The sequence below is a fragment of the Megascapheus bottae genome, chromosome 26, assembly GCF_031878675.1.
Source record: "Megascapheus bottae isolate mThoBot1 chromosome 26, mThoBot2.hap1, whole genome shotgun sequence".
Taxonomy (NCBI): domain Eukaryota; kingdom Metazoa; phylum Chordata; class Mammalia; order Rodentia; family Geomyidae; genus Megascapheus; species Megascapheus bottae.
Genome location: NC_143534.1, coordinates 18,045,287 through 18,066,149, shown reverse-complemented (window position 1 = coordinate 18,066,149; position 20,863 = coordinate 18,045,287). Strand labels below are relative to the sequence as shown.

General features: G+C 42.4%; 1 protein-coding gene across 5 annotated transcripts in view; it reads right to left on the bottom strand.

The window, feature by feature from the left end:
* The window catches only part of Acbd5 (acyl-CoA binding domain containing 5), a 30,655-nt gene extending 10,105 nt beyond the window's left edge, over positions 1–20,550 (bottom strand). The window contains exons 1-9 of one of the 5 annotated variants that reach the window (XM_090319038.1): positions 20,455–20,550; positions 18,938–19,106; positions 11,396–11,516; positions 9,596–9,668; positions 6,531–6,645; positions 6,260–6,292; positions 5,080–5,214; positions 3,205–3,402; positions 281–387 (exon numbers count right to left, since the gene is read on the bottom strand). In XM_090319038.1, coding sequence (XP_090175164.1) covers positions 281–387; positions 3,205–3,402; positions 5,080–5,214; positions 6,260–6,292; positions 6,531–6,645; positions 9,596–9,668; positions 11,396–11,516; positions 18,938–19,106; positions 20,455–20,550 — 1,047 coding nt within the window. Of the gene's footprint in view, positions 1–280; positions 388–3,204; positions 3,403–5,079; positions 5,215–6,259; positions 6,293–6,530; positions 6,646–9,595; positions 9,669–11,395; positions 11,517–18,937; positions 19,197–19,306; positions 19,399–20,454 lie in introns of those variants that run through there. The other 4 variants (XM_090319040.1, XM_090319039.1, XM_090319041.1 and 1 more) reach the window with 4 other exon arrangements.
* Between the last annotated feature and the right edge of the window lie 313 nt (positions 20,551–20,863).

Sequence of the window (20,863 nt, the reverse complement as noted above, 5' to 3'; positions counted from 1 at the left end):
AAATTGTTTATCATCTGTATCCTTGCCCAATATCTCCCAGGACACATCAATAAATATGCATATATTTCAAATTATAATAGAAAATTAACTATTACTAAATTTTCTTTGAATACTTTAGAATTATATATACTTTATGCCATAAAATATAAATTATCAAACATTTTAAGAGTATGTTTTTCAAAGTGATAAACAGAATGTACATCAGCTATTAACAGAAGTTGTAAAGAACATTCTGATATACCACTTTGAAACCTTACCAATCAAAAAATGTCATTTTTACCTCTTCTTGTCCAAACTGTTCCATAGAATCACAGTAAACTTCACTGTCTGAATCACTTGTCAAATGCTGAATTCCTGAAATATCTTCAACATGATCATCATTTATATCTAAATATGAACAAATTTCCAGGTAGGATAATTATACTCTAATGGAAGAAAAATACATCTTAATATTCCATTTTCAAACTTAATCAGCTGTATATTATGTTCATACTGAGAGACGAATTTGATTTTTTCAAGTCACACTTTCTATCTATCTGTCCATTCATCTATCCCATATTAGCCTCAAATTCACAATCCTCCTGACTCAGCCTCTTAAGTGCTGGAATTCCAGTCATACAACTACTATTTTTTTTTTGCCAGTCCTGGGCTTGAGCTCAGGGCCTGAGCACTGTCCTTGGACTTTCTCAAGGCTAGAGCTCTACCACTTGAGCCTCAGTACTATTTCCGGCTTTTTTGCTATGTATGTGGTACCAAGGAATCGAACCCCAGGTCTTCGTGCATGCTAGGCAAGCACTGTACCACTAGGCTAAATTCCCGGCCACAACTACTTTTTTAAAACAAGCTTTGTCAGTTGTGGGGCTTGAACTCTGGGCCTGAGTGCTGACCCTGAGCTCTTCAGCTCAAGATTAGTGCTCTGCCACTTGAGCCACAGCACCACTTCCAATGGTGGTTAATTGGAGATAGGAGTCTCATAGACTTTCATGCCCAGGCTGGCTTTGAAACGCATCCTCAGATCTCAACCTCCTGAGTAGTTAGGTTTACAAGCATGAACCATGTTTTAAGTCTTTTTTTTTTTTTTTTTTTTTTTTGCCAGTCCTGGGTGTGAACTCAGGGCCTGAGCACTGTCCTTGGGCTTTCTCAAGGCTAGAGCTCTACCACTTGAGCCATAGCAACACTTCCAGCCTTTTCTGTGTATGTGGTACCAAGGAATCAAACTTGGGTCTTCATGCATGCTTAGGCAAGCACTCTACCACTAGGCCAAACTCCTGGCCCTAAGTCATTTTTTTTTTTTTACTTACTGAAACTTTATGTCAATAATTCTTATTTGAAAACATTGCAAAGCCTTTTTTATTGAATTCTATGAAGCTTCCTTCTGGATAAAACTTTAGAAAATTTAATAATCATATAATCATATAACTACCACACAGGAAGTCTAATTTTAAATGTAAATATTCAAACTTCTTACCCATTGACTTCTGGATAGAATGACAGCAACATTAATGATTCTGTACAGACATACTATAGATTCCCTCTAGACATCTAAATATAAAGGCTAGCCAAGGGTCAGTGACTCATGCCTATAATCCTAGCTACTCAGGAGATTGAGATCTGAGGATCATGGTTTGAAGCCAATTGGGGCAGAAAAGTCTATGCAATTCTAATCTACAATTAATCACCAGAAAACCAGAAGTGGTGCTGTGACTCAAATGTGGTAGACCACTAGGCTTGAGCAAAAAAGCTCAGGGACTATTCCCAAGCCCTGGGTTCAAGCCCCAAAATCAAAACAAAAAAAGAAAAGAAAAAGAAGGAAAAGGACTATAATTTATTTTCCTGATTAGAAAGCAAACGCCTTATATAACTGCAAGGTAAATGTCAGGCCAAGAGCCAGGAGCTCATGCCTGTCATTTTAGCTGCTGAAGAGGCTGAGATCTGAGGTTCAGAGCCAGCTCTGGCAGACAAATCCTAAAGATTATTTCCAATAGCCAGCAAAAAGCTGGAAATGGAGGTATGACTCACCACCTATGAGTGTAAAAGCCAAGCAAAACTATAGGTCCTGAGGTCAAACACCAGTACATGAAAAGGAGGAAAGGAATCAGAAAAACTGAAGCTATGGTTGAAATGGTAGAGCACTTGACCTGAAAGCACAAGGTCTTGAATTCAATCCTCAGTGCTTTCAAAAAACAACAAAAATCAGGAATAAAAATGTCAAAGATTTTAAACTACCATATAAGAACATAATAACCCTATGTCATAATAAAAGTTCTGGAGCTGGGACTATGGCCTAGGGTAGAGGGCTTGTCTACTATGCACAAAGCCATGGGTTTAATTCCTTGGTACCACATACACAGAAAAAAAGCCAAAAGTGGTACTGTGGCTCAAGTGGCAGAGCAACTAGCCTTGAGAAAGCCCAAGGACAGTGCCCAGGCCCTGAGTTCAAGCCCCTGGACGGGCAAAAAAAAAAAGTTGTGGAGACAGAGGCATGATGGAAATTGACAACCAGCCTGGGCTGCAGAGTAAAACCATGTCTTAAGGGGGAAAAGATCCTGGTCCTAATTCTGCCTCTCAAAGTTAGACACGCTTTTCAAGTGATAGATATGTAACTGCATTGTTGTTGTTAAGGTATTGTACAGAGGGTTACCATTTCATAAGTCAGTTAAGGACTTAGACAATGTCAACTCTTCTTTGCTTACCCCCAGTTTTCCCCTGCTGTCCCTGCCCCCAAATTGCATAATTCATTTTCCATAGTATCTACCAAATACTATAACTGCATTTGTTCACCCTTCTCTCCTTCTGCTTCTGTACCACATTCCCACCTAAAAAGATGAGAGAGAGAGAGAGAGAGAGAGAGAGAGAGAAAGAAGGGAGGGAACAACAAGCAACAATTGACAATAACAAAGTCTATGATTTCTATTTTCTGCAATTCAGATAATTCATTTGGATAAATATTTTATCTGTTCAGCCTTTGGATTCCTCTCCTAAAAATATCCTCCTTTAGTACAACTGTTTGTATGTGAATGCCTGGAGTCCTGTATATGTTACCATGTCCAGTTGTATTTGAGGTCTTCAAAGCCAAATACTCATACTATTAATATACTCTTAAGATGTTACTCAATAAGTTTTTTTAATCATTCCTAAATATCCCCCAATTACTAAAAGAATATTTGAGTCATGGGAAAATGGCTAAAAAGTATTTGAAGATACCTTCATGAACACAGAAAACAACGTTTGCAGTTATCTCCAAGTTCTGCTGTGTAGGTTTTCCTTCTTCAGCATTTCTGTCTTTTAGGGAAGAAGCAGGGTGAATGTCATGCTGCATGTTCTGAACAAAGCTGTCTTTGTCATAGCCATTAGTGACAATAAGTTCCAAATTCTTATCTGTTGGTTTCTTTATTTTCTTATCTTTAAGTAGAAGAGAGATTCAGAAAAGTTCATAGTAAGTTACCTTCTGCAAATAATATTCTTTCCCTTTTTTTTTTTAATCAGTTCTGAGGCTTAAACTCAGGGCCTGGACACTGTCCTTGGGCTTTCTCAAAGCTACCACTCTACCACTTGAGCCACAGCACCACTTCTGGCTTTTTCAGTGTATGTGATACCAAAGAATTGAATCTAGGGCTCATGCATGCTAAGCAAGCACTCTTATCAGTAGGCCCCTGAATGGAATATTCCAACAGCCATTAGTCATTTCCCTCTAAAGGTTTTCCTACCTGGATCAGAGAGTTGAAGCACTCTTTGAAAAAGTACTGTATTCAAAGAACTCACCTAAAAAGTGAGATTTACTTTAAAACTGAATATTAATGGGAATGGATTATTAATGCAATAATGTAATATAATCATTTATTCTACAGTCTCTTAAGAAAATAATTCCCGAGGGGGTGGGAGTGGGAAACGGGGACAAAAACATGAAAAGGGGTTATCAATGTGCAAGAAGTAATGCACCCACTGATGAATGTAACTGTAGCTGCTCTATACATTACCCCAACAATAAAATTAAAGAAAATAATTTCTCAGGGGGCCAGTTCTGTGAGAGTTTTCTTTTTTTTTTTTTTTTTTTTGCCAGTCCTGGAGCTTGACCTCAGGGACTGAGCACTGTCTTTGGGCTTTACCACTTGAGCCACAGTACCACTTCTGACTTGTTCTCTGTATATGGTACTGAGGAATTGAACCCTGGTCTTCATGCATGCTAGGCAAGCACTCTACTACTAGGCCAGATTCCCAGTTGTGGGGCTTGAACTCTGTGCCTGGGCTCTGTCCCTGAGCTCTTTAGCTCAAGGCTAGTGCTCTATCACTTTGAGCCAAAGAGCCACTTCGTTGGTGAGACTTTTATCTCAAATTAACCAACAAAAAGGCAGAAGTAGAGGTATGGTTTAAGAGGCATAATGTCAAGTAAGAGCCTGAGGCCCTGAGTTCAAGTCCTAGTACTGTCACTGGCACACAGTCATGAACCTGCATGTGCAAACGCGCATAAACGCACAATTAACGTACCTGAATTCTATTATCTGGGGTCTACTTTAATCTTGATAAGATAAATTGTTAAATTGATAAATTGTTTCTGATTCTTGGTAACATATACATCTCTGTATCAGAAACACCACCTTTTAAATACTACATTCGTGGAATGTAGTACTTTTTTTTTTTTTTTTTAAACTCTGAGACTGGGCTCTTCAGCTCAAGGCTACCACCCTACCCCTGGAACCACAGCACTACTTCCAGTTTTCTAGTGGTTAATTGGAGATAAGAGTCTCCTGGACTTTAGTCCCCGGACTGGCTTTGAACTGTGATCCTCAGATCTCAGCCTCCTGAGTAGCTAGGATTACAGGTGCGAGCTACACACTGTGCCTATCTATTCTTGTCAGACTTCAAATAACACTGTTTAATGTATGCTTAATGTATTAGAGCCATTTGATTAACAGGTGACCTCCCATGATGGGCACTAATCTCATACAGTATCTACTTATAACAATGTCTAAATAGCCTTTTTTTTTGCCAGTCCTAGGAATTAAACTCAGGGTCTGGGCAGTGTCCTGGAGCTTCATTATTTTGCTCAAGGCTAGGTTGTAACCTGATATCCAAACTTACCATTATCAATTTGTTTTACTCCCTTTGCTTCTTCTTCAGCCTCATCTTCCTCAGACTCCGCTCCACTGTCACTGCTTTCTGCTTTGCCGTTAACAGTTTTGGCATTTGGAGTAGAAGTTAGAACATTACCAAGATCTAAAACATAAATTAACCACTTACATCACTAATGTAATAAAAGATTGCAAAATTTTAATTTTTTAATAAATAAAACAATTCTGAATTAATATTCTTGAATTTTAAGCCTGGCACTGGTGGTGGTGGCTCACGCTTATAATCATAGCTACTGAGGAGGCTGAGATCTGAAGATCCCTGTTCAAAGCCAGGTTCAAAGCTTATTTAAGCTGAGATCTGAGGATCACTGTTCAAATTCTGCACAGGCAAAAAAGTTGGTGAAGCTAACTCCAATTAACCAACAAAAAGAAGAAGAGCTGTGACTTAAGCAGTAGAGCCTAGACCTTGAGTGAAAAAGCTCAAGAACAGTATCCAGGCCCTGAGTTCAAGTCCCAGTACCAGCATTCAAATATATCAAACACACACACACACACACACACACACACACAATACATACAAAAAAAGCAAGTTACTTGATGTCTTAGATTATCTTGCTATGTTAGAGTTAAACCATCCTATAAACATACCCATGTTTAAAATTAACTAGAAAATCATTTAATCCATGGTATTGTAATATAATTTATAAAGCAACATAGAAAATAATTCAGTAAAACACCACTGTAAATTGCTATAATTTTGTATATGCTAAAGCAACCATATAGGATGTTTTCATAACTTATTAAGGATTTAAACCTTAAAAGTTTATAGTGCTGGGCGCATGGGCTCATGCTTGTAACCCTAGCTACTCAGGAGGCTGAGATCAAGGTTCAAAGCCAGCCCAGGCACAAAAGGATCTGAGACTCTTATCTGCAATTAACCTCTAGAAAAAAGGAAGTGGGGCTTGGATCAAGGGTAGGGTGGTAGCTTTGAGCTGAAGAGCTCAGGGACAATGCCCAGACTGAGTTCAAGCCCCATGACCAGCAAAAAAAAAAAGTTTATACTATTTAGAACTTCATATAATGTGTTTGATTGAAAATTCCTGAGTGACAAATTTACATGCTATATAAATTCATGCAGAATTGTCTTGCCTGGAAATACTAAAATTTTATGTGGATTTCATTATTCCTACCTTCTAAGTATTTAGAGATTTTCTCCAATCGGACTAGCATGTAAAAAGTAAAAGAAAAAATTAGACATATAAGCATAATAGGTTAGTTGTTAAATTTTAGAGGTTAACCAAGAGTCAAGCACAATGGCGCACACCTGTAGTCCCAGTACTTGGGAGGCTAAGGGCAGGAAAATTGTGAATTTAAGGCTAATATAGGCTAGCAAGGATAGCCTGAACTAGAGTAAGACCCTATCTCAAAAAAATAGAAAAAGGTAAAAAAAAAAAGTCCAACCTGAGGTTAAGTCAGAACTCCTGCCACAATGTTTATCTTCTACAATTTCATAAAATGGACCTATGACTTGCAGCAGTTCTTCAACTTTATCAGTCATAGGCATAGTTTCAATAATCTGTAATCAAAAGGAGACAAATATTGTGAAATCATAAACTATTCATTTAATCTCTATTCCTACCAAGTAATTTATGCTTTCCAATTTATTAATATTTTTTGGCCAGGGCCTGAGCATTGTCCTTGGGCTTTCTCAAGGCTAGGGCTCTACCACTTGAGCCACTGTCCTAGCACTTCTAGCTCTTTCTATGTATGTGGTACCAAAGAATCGAACCCCAGTCTTCGTGCATGCTAGGCAAGCACCACTAGGTCAAACTCTCAGCCCCTATTAATAATTTTGACAGTTGAAATTCATTAATAGACTGCCAAGGGATCTAGATTAATTGCATATTTAATGCACATATACTCCTAGAAAAAAACTCATACCTAATTAATGATCCAAAAGTACTCTTTGAGGCCGGGAGTTTGGCCTAGTGGTTAAAGTGCTTGCCTAACATGCACGAAGACCCGGGTTCGATTCCTCGGTACCACATACCTAGAAAAAAGCCGGAAGTGGTGCTGAGGCTCAAGTGGTAGAGCTCTAGCCTTGAGGAAAATCCAAGGACAGTGCTCAGGCCCTGAGCTTAAGCCCAGGACTGGCAAAAAAAAAAAAAAAAAAGTACTCTTTGACCATTTGAACCATGTGAAACATTAAATCACATACTGGGGGCCAGGACGGTGGCCTAGTGGGAGAGTGCCAGCCTATCATGCATGAAGCCTTGGATTCAATTCCTCAGTACTACATAAAGAGAAAAAGCTTAAAGTGGAGCTGTGGCTCAAGTGGTAGGATGCTAGTTTTGAGCAAAAGAAGTTTAAGAACAGTGTCCAGGCCTTGAATTCAAGCCCCAGGACTGACAAAAAAAAAAAAAAAAAGACAATACACATTCTTCATCACCTCCCTTGAAACTACAACTATACCATTAAACTGTGACTATGTCATTATCATTTATTAGTAGAACTGGATATGAGAAATGGGTAAAACTTCAATGTGGGAATTCTGTGTTGTAATATAGAAATATATACTGAAGTGTCTGTTTGTGTTTATATATTCTAGTAGTAGGACTTGAACTGAGCCCCTGAGTACTGTAGCTTAAAATTTGCACTCCAGGTTGGCACTCTACTATTTGAACTATAGATCTACTTCTGGCTTTCTGCTGGTTAATTGAAGATAAGAGAGTCTCACAGACTTTTCTGCCTTGCCTGCCTTTGAATCATGTGATCCTCAGATCTCAGCCTCCACAGTAGTTTAGCTATGATTGATTGATCGATTACAGGCATGAGAGACACATTGCCCAACCTCTATACTACATTTTTTTTTGCGGGGGAGGGGGTGGGAGCCCGAGTTGGTCCTGGGGCTTGAACAGCTCAAGGCTACCGCCATACCCCTGGAACCACAGCATCCCTTCCAGTTCTCTGGTGGTTAATTGGAGATAAGAGTGTCATGGACTTCAGTGTCCGAGCTGGCTTTGAACCTTGATCCTCAGTCTCCTGGTAGCTAGGATTACAGGCGTTAGCCACTCCGCCCGGCTTCTATTATACATTTAATGTAACAGAAACAGTTACCAAATCCAAAAGGCTTCAGATTCTCTTTCTCACTCCCTTTGAAAGAGTCCTTTGTTTCTGTGTTCCTGATTAGTCAACAGAGTTCATGTCTGCCCTCTGTATTAAAGTCCACTAAATAAAGATTGTGAAAATGTAACAAAGGACACAACTTTGAACTGTGTATAAAGAGATTAGAAAACAGCCGTGAGGGTAGAGGGCAAGGAAATGGGAGAGAGAACGGGGGAGGATGGGGGGGGAGCAGAGAAGAGGAGCCAGGCCAAGCCTGGCGGGGGTTAGTTGTGGAAAACCCAAGGCTACTATGGGCAATGCACTCCAGATTGTCCTGTGTCAAAAAATGCCAGCTGGGCATTAAAGTCATCAGGTATGGAAGATAAAGAATTGGTACGAAAAAAAGACGGAGACAAGGGCCGGGAGTTTGGCCTAGTGGTAGAGTGCTTGCCTAGCATGCACAAAGGCCCGGGTTAGATTCCTCGGTACCACATACATACAAAAGAAAAAGCCGGAATGATGCTGAGGCTCAAGTGGTAGAGCTCTAGCCTTGAGGAAGTCCAAGGACAGTGCTCAGGCCCTGAGCTCAAGCCCAGGACTGGCAAAAAAAAAAAAAAAAAGACAGAGAGAAGACCACAGTGAAAGGCAGCCAATGAGCTGGAAGGAGATAAGACAGATTTGGAAATTCTCTTTCTAGTTCTAAGATTTATTAGGACAAAAAGCTATGACTAACTCAGTCACCAGTATATCATGCCTGTAATAACATTATGACCACAATGTGAAACATCTTTATGAAAAAACACTCACCCTAACATGAACTTCAATAAAGTAGAAAAAACCCTAATAAATTTAATAATCCATGACTTACAGTGACATACTATGCTATTGTTCCTTGAAACAACTACCTACATTGGCTGATAAAAATAAGCCAAGTATAAGCCAGGCGCTGATGGCACATGCCTATAATCCTAGCTACTCAGGAGGCTGAGATCTGGGGATCATGGTTCAGTCAGCCCTGCACAAAAGTCATTGAAACTCTTATCTCCAATTAACCACAAGAAAACTGGCTCATGCCTGCAATCCTAGCTACTTAGAAGTCTGATTTCTGAGGATCATCGTTGGAAGTCAGCCCAGGCAGGAAAAGCTATGAGACTCTTATTTCAAAAAGTAGATCTGTGGCTCAAGTGGTAGAGCGTCAGCTTTGAGTGAAAAAGCTAAGAGGCAGATTGTAGGCTCTGAATTCAACCTCCAGGATTGGCTAACACACAAACAAACAATTAAGAGCAGTTATAAATGTAGCTTACTGTGAAATACTGCATGCATCAGGCCCTGGGCTCAATTCCCAACAATGCCAAGAAAATATAAACAAACTAGATCTTCTTCACATACTTTTATTATCCAATATGAATTATTTTCCTTACCTTTTTCATTTCTTCAACATATGCAATCATTGCCTCCTCTTTAGTCATATCACCCAATGAATTCCAAGCATCCCTAGAAATAAATTATTTTTATTAATTATTTAAAATAAGTTTTACTTTAAGTCATTATATATTTCAAGCACTTCTTTTCAATAAATGTGTCACCTTAAAGGAAACTAGAAGAGTTACTAGACTGGAAATTTTTAAAACAATTAGGTATTTCACTCATCCATATATTAAGAAACCACAGAGACTATAAGCTTTTCATAAATATTTCCTAAAAACTTTTACATCATAATAAAGAACAGTAATAGATGAGCTGGAAACGTGACTCATGCCAGCCAATGATTGAAAGTAACTCTCAGTGAGTTCAAATCTTAGTCTAGCTGGAGCTCACAGTAGCTTATACTTGTAGTCCTAGCTAGATGAGACTGAAATGAGGAGAACTGCAGTTCATAGTCCAGGCAAAAGTTTGAAAGACCCCTTTACAAACAATTCCTAGGTGTGTTGGCATAGGCCTGTCATTCCAGCTAAGGGTAAAAGCTAAAACCAGGAGGAATGAACTCCAGGGATCTAACTGGGCAAAACAGGAGACTGTGTGTGAAAAGTAACTAGAACAGCCAGGCGCACCAGTGGCTCACACCTGTAATCCTAGCTACTCAGGAGGCTGAGATCTAAGGAGCACAGTCCAAAGCCAGCCCAGACAGGAAACACCATGAGACGCTTATCTCCAATAAACTACTCAAAAAAGCTAGAAGAGACACTATGGCTAAAGTAGTAGAGTACATGTCTTAAAGGACAGTCCTTAAAAAAAAAATTAAAAATCGGGCTGGGAGTTTGGCCTAGTAATAGAGTCTTGTCTAGCACGCACAAAGACCCAGGCTCGATTCCTTGGTAACACATACATAGAAAAAACCAGAAGTGATACTGTGGCTCAAGTGGTAGAGCTCTAGACTTGAGAAAGTCCAAGGACAGTCCTGAGGCACTGATTTCAAGGCCTAAGGACTGGCAAAAAAAAAATGATCACTTTCTATACAAGCAGAGTGGTTCTGAAGTGACAGCTTAGATAAAAATTCATGTGGCAATACCTGAGCATATTCCTAGTTACATATTATCTTACAGGGCCAAAGCAAACAATGTCCCTAAACAAGCACAAAAGGCATTACTTTTTTGTGTGGCAGGATTTTGTTTAGGAGTTTTGTTTTTTTTTTTTACCTTTTTCTTTTGTCAGTCATGGGGTTTGAACTTTGAGCGTGACACTGTCCCTGAGCTTGTCAGCTTAGGTCCAGTGCTCTACCACTTTGAACCATAGTACCACTTCTGGTTTTCCAGTGGTTATTTGGAGATAATAGTCTCATGGTCTGTGCCTGGTTTGGCTTTGAACCTCAGCTCTCAGCCTCCTGAGTAACTAGAAATACAGGTATGAGCCACCCACGCCCTGCTATGTTTAGGAGTTCTTTGGAGGGGAAAAAAAAGCAACTTCACAAAAGAAAAGATTAAGAAATATAATGTGGAGAAGCAAAGCACTGGTGGTTCACATTGTAAGAGAGAGAAAAATCAACGAAAGATGCTTTCCATCAGTGATATGCCTATACTATACTAACCCCTCCTGGTTTTATAGTCTCCTTCGCGTCTTTCCTGATTTATGTAAAACTGTATTAAGAACTTCTGGAGGATAAAAGTTCTGTGTAGTATCTAGAACACTGTATGCACAGAATAATATATAACACTATAAGTAATAGCAGTAAGATAATTATAGCATTAAAATGAAGTTTCTCTTAGTTCTCTAAGTAAACTTACCATTTATATCTTCCAATAGGATCCCAGAATCCAGGCCTTGAAAGTTTACAGGGTCCTTCAGTTGCTTGTTTATAGAAACTATAAAACTTGAGCATCATTTCATTTGTTGGCTGGAATGATCCTGTTGGAAATATTAACAGATAACCTGATAGCTTAACCATACTGTACTAATAGCTATTTTATACTGAATTAGTAGTTCAGATCATCTATTTTTACCTTAGAAACTAAAATTTATTTCTCTACTCCTTTGAGTTCATAAAACTCTGAAATCCAGGAGCCAGGAGTTTGGCCTAGTGGTAGAGTGCTTGCCAAGCATGCAAGAAGACCCAGGTTCAATTCCTTGGTACCATATACATAGAAAAAAGCTGGAAGTGGTGCTGTGGCTCAAGTGGTAGAGCTCTTGCCTTGAGATAGCCCAAGGACAATGCTCAGGCACTGAGTTAAAGGCCTAGGACTGGCAAACAAAAACAAAACAAACAAAAAACTTCTGAAATCTAAAACTTCAGTAACTGCTAAGCATAGTTCAACAACTAAAATAAAATAAATGAATACCTTAACGATGTAACCAAAATAATCATTAAAATGTTCAAATGTAGGCTAAGAGTTTAGCCTAGTGGTAGAGTGCTTGCCTAACATGCACGAAGACCCAGATTTGATTCCTTAGTACCACATACATAGAAAAAAGCTGGAAGTGATTCTGTGGATCAAGTGGTAGAGCTGTAGCCTTGAGAAAGCTCAAGGACCGTGCTCAGGCCCTGAGTTCAAGCCCCAGAACTGGCAAAAATAAATAAATAAAAATAAATAGTTAAAAAGTATATTAACACTATGTAAAACATAACAAATGACAAATCAAACTTGATTAGCATAAATAAAAATTACATGTATAATAAAAGTGCAACAGTGGGGCCAGGAGTTTGGCCTAGTGGTACAGTGCTTGCCTAGCATGCACAAAGACCCAAGTTTGATTCCTCAGTACCACATACATAGAAAAATCCAGAAGTGGTGCTGTGGCTCATGTGGTAGAGCGCTAGCCTTGAGAAACCCAAGGATAGTACTCAGGCCCTGAGTTCAAGCCCCAGGACCAGCAAAAAAAGAAGATATACAAAATAATATTTCCAAAACAATATCAATATATAAAGGATTATAGAATATGCATTGAAAATTATATATATATAAAATTAAAAGGAGGCTGGGTGTAGTTTACTTTGGTAATCCTTGTTATTCAGAAGCTGGAAATTGAAAGCATAAAGATGGGAAATATTAACCCCTCTATGTATAATCCTGACAATAAAAACAAAAAACACAACTGAACTACATAACTTGGGGTACAGATGGGAGGGGGAAGAATGAAGGTCATGATGCAAGGCATGACACTGACCAAGATGCATTGTTCTCATAACCTGTCTTACAGAATTGTAACCTCTTTATAAAACTACTTCATAATACAATTTTATAAAAGATAACAACATAGACAAAAGAATAAAAAAATCTTTGAAAAACCTTTCTAAAATAAATGTAATAAAACATTAAAAAATGGGGGATAAGATAGCATGGCAAGGGGTATCAATGTGTGTGAAGTAATGCTTCTTCTATCTGGTGAATATAACTGTAACCCCTCTATTAATTACAATAAAAATTAAAAAAAAAAAAAAGACAGCATGGCAGGACCAGGAGTTTGATGTAGTGGTAAGGTGTTTGCTTAGCATGCACGAAGACTTGGGTTCAATTCCTTGGTACCACATACATAGGAAAAGCCAAAAGTGGTCCTGTGGTTCAAGTGGTAGTTCTAGCCTTGAGAAAGCCCAAGGACAAAGCCCAGGCCCTAAGTTCAAGCCCTAGGACTGGCAAAAAAAAAAAAATAGCTGGGCGCAGTGGCTCATGCCTGTAATCCTAGCTACTCAGGAGGCTGAGATCTGAGGATTGTGTTTCAAAGCCAGCCCAGGCACTAAGAACGTTGAGACTCTTATCTCCAATTAATCACTACAAAATGGGAAGTGAGACTGGGGCTCAAGTGGTAGAACAGTAACCTTGAGCTGAAGAACTCAGGGACAGCACCAAGGCCCAGAGTTCAAGCCCCAGGATGGACCAAAACAAAATAAACCAACTCTGGAAGTTAGAGGCATGACTCAGGTGGTAAAGAAGGAACCAAGGAGCAAAAGGATCAGATATATTGCTTGAGTCTGAATCTCTGAAATTTTAAAACAAAGTGTAAAAATGAACCCACAAACCCCTCTATACTAAACCTTGTATAATAAAAAGACATAACCTGTAATCAAAACCTAGTAATTTATAAAAGCCATGGACATTACCATAGACAAGTTCAGAGCCGGTGTTTCAGGTCTGGTGAAGAGTGCATAATTAATTCTAAAATAATGGTAATAATTATTTATATAATATATACATAATTAAAAGTATCTATTAGAATGGCTGGGAGTTTGGCCTAGTGGTAGATTGCTTGCCTAGCATACACAAAGACCCGGGTTTGATTCTTCATCACTACATACATAGAACAAACTGGAAGTGGTGCTGCGGCTCAGGTGGTAGAGCTGTAGCCTTGTGAAAGCCCAAGGATAGTGTGTAGGCCCTGAGTTCAAGTCCCAGGACTGGCAAAAAAAAAATTCTATTAGTGACAGGATTTCCATGATCCAGTTGCTCTTTATAAAGCAGAGTGGAAAAATACAGGGAAGAATGATAATCAATATGTAATGCAAATCAAATGTAACAAATAGTAACTTCAGTAGAGGGGCCAGGAGTTTGGCCTAGTTGGTAGACTGCTTGCCTAGCATGCACAAAGCCCTGGGTTCAATTCCTCAGTACCACATACACAGAAAAAGCCTGAAGTGGTACTGTGGCTCAAGTGGTAGAGCACTAGCCTTGAGAAAGCTCAAAGACAGTACCAATGCCCTGAGTTCAAGCTCCAGAAACGTTAAAAAAAAAAAAAGGTGAAGGTAGAACAGGGGGTAATAATGAGTATGATTAGAATGAAAAGCAATGGAATGCCATACAGATAATATACTTAAAGAAATATACTGACAAGGCAAAACTGTGCCTAAAAGAATATGGCCATAGAGATAAAACAGCACAAAGCCATAGGGATAGAGCAACCAAGAAAACAGCCAGTCAAGGCACATGACCATATAGATAGTGTAACCATGGAACCAGCTAGAGTAAGCCACCAGCACACCAAGGAAGAGACTTTTCTGGACATAACCAATCAGGAGAGAGGCATCCATAGGCATAACCAATCTAAATCAAGCAAGAAGGAGTTTGGGCCAGGACGTAGCCAATCCAAATCCAGCAAGGCAGAGTTTGGGCCAGGAAGGAGGAGCCAAGGATGGGTATAAACAAAGGACCCAGAAGAAGGAACAGCTCTTCTGCTGGCCAGTGAGGTTCCAGAACCTTTGGCCTGCTGGAGCAGCTCCTTGTCTGAGGGGACCCTCGAGGAAGATGGCATGCATCAGGGCTGGTGGCTTGTTCCTCATCGAGCAACAGACTCTGATGGACCCTGGGACTAAGAGACCTCAGAGAGGTGAGCCCAGCAGGTGTGCCGGTTAGGCAGCCTAGAATTAGGCAGTTTAGGATTAGAATATAGTAATTGTGCTAAACTATTTTAATCAATAAAGTGCCTATTGGTGAATTGTTCACATGCTCATGACAGCTAGAATCTCAACCACTGTACCACTAATTTACCCTGACAAGTTATCTGCAATTCCTATCTGTGTGTGCATGTGTGTTGACTTCAAAGTTGTCATTTGCCTGCTCAAGCTTCCCAAGAAGCTGGGATTACAAGCTTACAATACTTTTTCAAGTAAGAGAAATGCAAATTTTTCCAGGAGCCTGTTATTCTCACACCTTTAATACTAGCTACTCAGGAGACAGATCTGAGGATCTCAGTTTGAAGCCAGCCTGGGTCAGGAAAGTCCAGGAAATTCTTAAAACTAATTAACGAGGGGCGGCTAGGAGTTTGGCCTAGTGGTAGAGTGCTTGCCTAGCATGCACGAAGACCTGGGTTTGATTCCTCCGTATCACATACATAGAAAAAAGCTACAAGTGGTGCTAAGGCTCAAGTGGTAGAGCTCTAGCCTTGAGAAAGTCCAAGAACAGGGCTCAGGCCCTGAGCTCAAGCCTAACACTGGAAAATAAATAAATAATAAATAAATTTAAAAAAAAACTAACAACAACAAAAAAAGACAGACAGAAAGCTGTGGCTCAAGTGGTAGAGTTCTAGCCTTAAGCAAAGATCTGAGTTCAAGCCCCACAGAACTCACATTAAAAAAAATAATTACAAACCAATTTTCACAGATTTCTTAATAGAAGATAATTTTTTATTGTTGGGGTGATATACAGAGGGGTTACAGTTACATTAATCAGATAGTAGGTACATTACTTCTTGAACAGAAGACTAATATTGTTTTTATTTGCCAGTGTCAGGGCTTGAACTCAGGGCCTGAGCACTGTCCTTGGGATTTCTCAAGGCTAGAACTCTGCCACTTGATGGCACAGCACCATTTCCTGCTTTTTTTATGCATGTAGTACCGAGGAATCGAACCTGGGTATTCCTGCATGCTAGGCAAACACTCTCAACCACTAGGCCAAACTCCCTGCTCCAGAAGCTAAGTTTTTTAAGTAGACTAAAGACATCAAATCTATCCAGCTTTATCAATTTTTTTTTTTGGCCAGTCCTGGGCTTGAACTCAGGGCCTGAGTAATGTCCTTGGACTTTCTCAAGGCTAGAGCTCTACCACTTGAGCTCTGCACCACTTCTGGCTTTTTTCTATGTATGTGGTACCAAGGAATCGAACCCGGGTCTTCATGCATGCTAGGCAAGCTCTCTACCACTAGGCCAAACTCCCCGCCCGCTTTATCAATTTTTAAAAGACTTCAGACATTAGTCCCTGGGCTGGTTTTGAACCAAGATCCTTAGATCTCAGCCTCCACAGTGGTTAGGATTACAGGTATGAGTTACCTCACTGGCTTTTTTTGTTTTTTTTTGTTTTGTTTTTTGCCAGTCCTAGGCTTGAGCTCAGGGCCTGAGCACTGTCCTTGGGCTTTCTCAAGGCTAGCACACTACCACTTGAGCCTCACCACCACTTCTGGCTTTTTTTTTTTTTTGCCAGTCCTGGGCTTGAGCTCAGGGCTTGAGCACTGTCCTTGGACTTTCTCAAGGCTAGCACTCTACCACTTGAGCCTCAGCACCACTTCCGGCTTTTTGCTATGTATGTGGGGTACCAAGGAATCGAACCCAGGTCTTCATGCATGCTGGGCAAGCACTCTACCACTAGGCCAAACTCCCGGCCCCCCACTTCTGGCTTTTTTTCTATGTATGTGGTACTGAAGAATCAAACCCAGGTCTTCATGCATGCTAGGCAAGCTCTCTACCACTAGGCCTAACTCCCCGTCCCCACTACACCGGCTTTAATGAACATTTTGTTGTTGGTCATCGGGCTAGAACTCTGAGCATAAGTGCTGTCCCTGAGCACTTCAGCTAAAGGCTAATGCTTGATCACTTTGAGCCACAACACGACTTCCAGTTTTCTGGTGATTAATTGGAGATAAGAGTTTCATGGACTTTTTAGTGCCTGGGCTGGCTTTGAACTGCGATCCTCAGATCTCAGCCTCCTGAGTAACTAGGATTACAGGCATGAGCCAGTGGGCCTGGCCTTTAATAAACTTTTAATTGAGTGAACTGTGTTGAATATTGATTACTTAGCCAAATGATAACTAATGAAAACCCAGAACATATTAAATAACAGAACAGTATATTCATGTGGTATTTTCTTGGGTTTACAGCTCTGACTTGGTAATAATGCTTAAAAGCATTAAAAAAAAATTAGTTTGCTGGTGCGGTGGCTCACACCTGTAATCCTAGCTACTCAGGAGGCTGTGATCTGAGGATCGGGGTTCAAAGCCAGCCTGGGCAGAAAAGAACTCTAATCTCTAGTTTACCTCTAGAAAATGGGAAGTGGTGCTTGGCTCAAGGGTAGGGTAGGAGCCTTGAGCTCAAGAGTTCAGGGACAGTGCCCAGAGCCCAGGCTAAATTCAAGCTCCATGACCCACCAAAAAAAGAAAAGAAAGAAAGGAAGAAAGAAAAATAGTTTAGGGGCCTGGAGTTTAGCCTAGTGGCAGAGTGCCTGCCTAGCACACACAAAGTAATTTATTGTGGCCAGGTGTTAATTAATCACCAACAAAACAAAACAAAAAACCAACAACAACAACTGGAAGTGGAGCTGTAGCTCAAGTGGTACAGTGCTATCAGAGGCAAAAAAAAAACCTCAGGGACAGCACCCAGGCCCTGAGTTGAAGCCCCAGCACTGACACTAATAATAATAATAATAATTGTAGGGGAAAATTAATCATATAATTTATGAGGACATGACTTGAAAAGTGTCTCCCTTTTCAGGCTTCTCCACTTAGAACCGAAAAAGTAAATAAAAAGTAAAGGCGGGCCGGGAGTTTGGCCTAGTGGTAGCATGCTTGCCTAGCATGCACGAAGACCCGGGTTCGATTCCTTGGTACTACATACATAGAAAAAAGCCGGAAATGGTGCTGAGGCTCAAGTGGTAGAGCTCTAGTCTTGAGAAAGTCCAAGGACAGTGCTCAGGCCCTGAGCTCAAGCCCAGGACTGGCCAAAAAAAAAAAAAAAAAAAAATTAAGGCTAAGCTGGGCCCGGTGGCTCAGGCCCGTAATCCTAGCTACTCAAGGACCCTGGGATCTGAGGATCAAGCTTTAAAGCCAGCCTGTGCACTAAAGTTCGTGAGATTCTTATGGCCAATTAACACCAGAAAATCAGAAGTGTCCCTAGGGGCAGGGCAATAGACTTGAGCTGAAGAGCTCAGGGACAACACCCAGGCCCAAGGTTCAAGTCCCACAGACCGGGAAAAAAAATAGAAAGTGAAAAAAGAAAAATTAAAAGGCTGACAACTTCTAAGAACTGGTCACACAAAAATAACACATGCAGAAAGCTCTGCAAATTGTAAAAGAAAAAAATAAGAAAATCACATGTAGACACATCAAGTTATTGAAAACCAACAATAAAGAGAAAAGGCACCTTAAGTACAAGGCATTAGCTCTGCCTTTTCTCCCAAGGTGTAAAAGATCATCTAGAATGAAAAATTCATAAAGGGAACACTAGCATGATAGAATTAACTGTACAAAAGTAGTCAACATATACATGAGGATAAAAATAAAGCGTTGTACACATGGATAGGCGTTCTTTCCTTTCCTATCAGAAGTTCACAAGGGTTTCAGTTGTGGTCTTTGCTAAGGCAACACCTGACAAGTCTATCCCTACTCAAATCCTATCCTGAGAGGATTTGTTTACATGCATACAGACTGCTTCACTTTTGGGTGATTTCATTCGCGGGGCTCAGGCTGCTTTCAGGCACCTGCTCTCCATTTAAAACTTCCCCTCCCATGACATTCCTTTTCAACAGAAAGAAAGAAAAAAAGAAGTAGGCTAGACTAGGGAGACAGGGAGCGTTAGACACTGGGGCCTCCGCCGAAAGCTTCTCCAGAGTGGGGGTGGGGGGGCAGGGCACGTACCATTTTTCGGCAAACTCTGGATCACCTTCACCGCAGCCTCGAACCTGGTTTCGTGCACCGATCGTGTGTCCGCCATCGCCAGCTGCCAGCGCCGGCCCCGATCCCCAGGTGTGACGGCGGGAATCAGGCAGCAGCAGCAGCACCAGCTTTCCCAGGAGCCCGCATGAAACTGGAACATGGAGTGCAGCCGCCGTTCAACCAGCCCCAAGGGGTGGAGGCCCCCGGGCGCAGCTGGTCAGCTCTCCTTTGCCCTGCCCTATCCAAGCCGCCTCGGATCGCGGGGGCCCGGATCCTTCCTCCTCCTCCTCCTCCTCCCCGAGGGCGTGACTAAAAGCCGAAAACCCGGCCCACGAGGATGGGTAGACTCACCGCGAGGAAGAGCATCTCTAGTAGCCGAGCGTGGTCGCGGAGAAGCTCTCCCCGCCCGGGGATGCCTGCCGAGCGGCCACACCCCCCATGCCGCAGCCGAGGGTCCCGGGCGTCCGCCCCGCTCCCGCCCCGGAGTCCCCCGAGGTCCCACCCGCGCCCGCGGTCGCCACGGCGCGGCAGACCCCGCCCGCCCGCCCCGCCGTGACGCACGGCGGCCGCCGCGGAGAACCGGGAAGAGGGAGGGAGGAAGGGAGAGAGCGCAGAGCAGACGGCCGTCCTAGGGGCCCGGGACCCGTCTTCACCGGGTCCCCCGGTGCTCGGGTGGGGAAAACCGAGCCAGGCTGGATCGAAGCGATAGCGCCCGATGAACAAGGGGCGCGTTTAGGGGATGCGGCGGGGTTCTGCGTCTGGACCTCAGGCCGGCAGCGTGCCCGGGGACCGCTCGGAAAGTAGGACAAAAACAAAAATGAAAATTGACCCCCGCCGTCTCCGGAGCCGGCCCTGCGCGGGGGGGCTCCGAGAGGCTAAAACTTGGGGGGGTCACCAGCTGAGGATCTTAGATCCCCACCGCTCAGCTCGGCGCCCCCGGGCACCACCCTAAAACCTCGGGGGCTAGGTCTTCCGAAGGATTAAGGAGGTGTTTAGTAGGGCTTGGCCCGCTCACCCTGGACGGCTTCCTCTAAACCCCGACCGGGACGTCCGAGCAGCCGGCGACCCGAGAGCAAAGGTCGCCAGCCACTGGGCCGGGAGGGAGGACGGGAGGTCCCCGTCACCGCCCCACGTCGGAAACCCCGGGAAGCCGCGACACAGCCTAACTGCTGCCCTGCTTAGGACTTTAGGCTTCGGGACACAGTAAGGAGAAACCGTATGGCTGGTGGTCCCGGAAAGGGGTACCCCCGGGCCTGCGCCCACCAGCACAAACCGCGGCGCCCCCGGGCACTTACAGAGCACCCCCAGGCTTGAGGGGAACCCGGAGAGGGGGTACCAAAGGGGGTGGGACTGGAGTCCCGCGGCCCGGAAGCCTCGAAGCCGCCCGGTTAAAAACGTCGTTCACGTCAGCTCCACATGGATCAAGAGGGTGACTAATGCAAAACTAGATGTGGATCGAAAGTCACTCCTTGTCTCGGAGCCGCGATACCGGCCTTTACCTTGTTACTTGCGGGACAAGGCCCGTCCGGTAATGTCCCCGACGCCCGCCCCTCGCCCAGCCCCGCGGGATTATGGGAAATGTAGTCCTCTCCCATCGGCACTTCCGCACTCTTCCTTCCGCCCCCGGCGTTCCTCCCGCCTCTTCCGGTCTTGCCGGAACAATTTTTATTTTGGTGGAAATGTCTCCATCCCGCTGGGTCGCGTTTTGTCATCCTTCCCAGGACTACATCAATCCGCTTCCTCCCAGAGGGACTCTCAGTGGCTCCTTTGAGGGGTCTTCTGGTGTACCTCCGCTTGAATTGGAGATTAGGGGGCTTAATTTCTTGCTGCCTGTTAACTTTGACATCATGTGCTGGAGTGCAGAGTGCTATTTAGGGAATAAGGACTGCCATTACTGAGAATCTGATG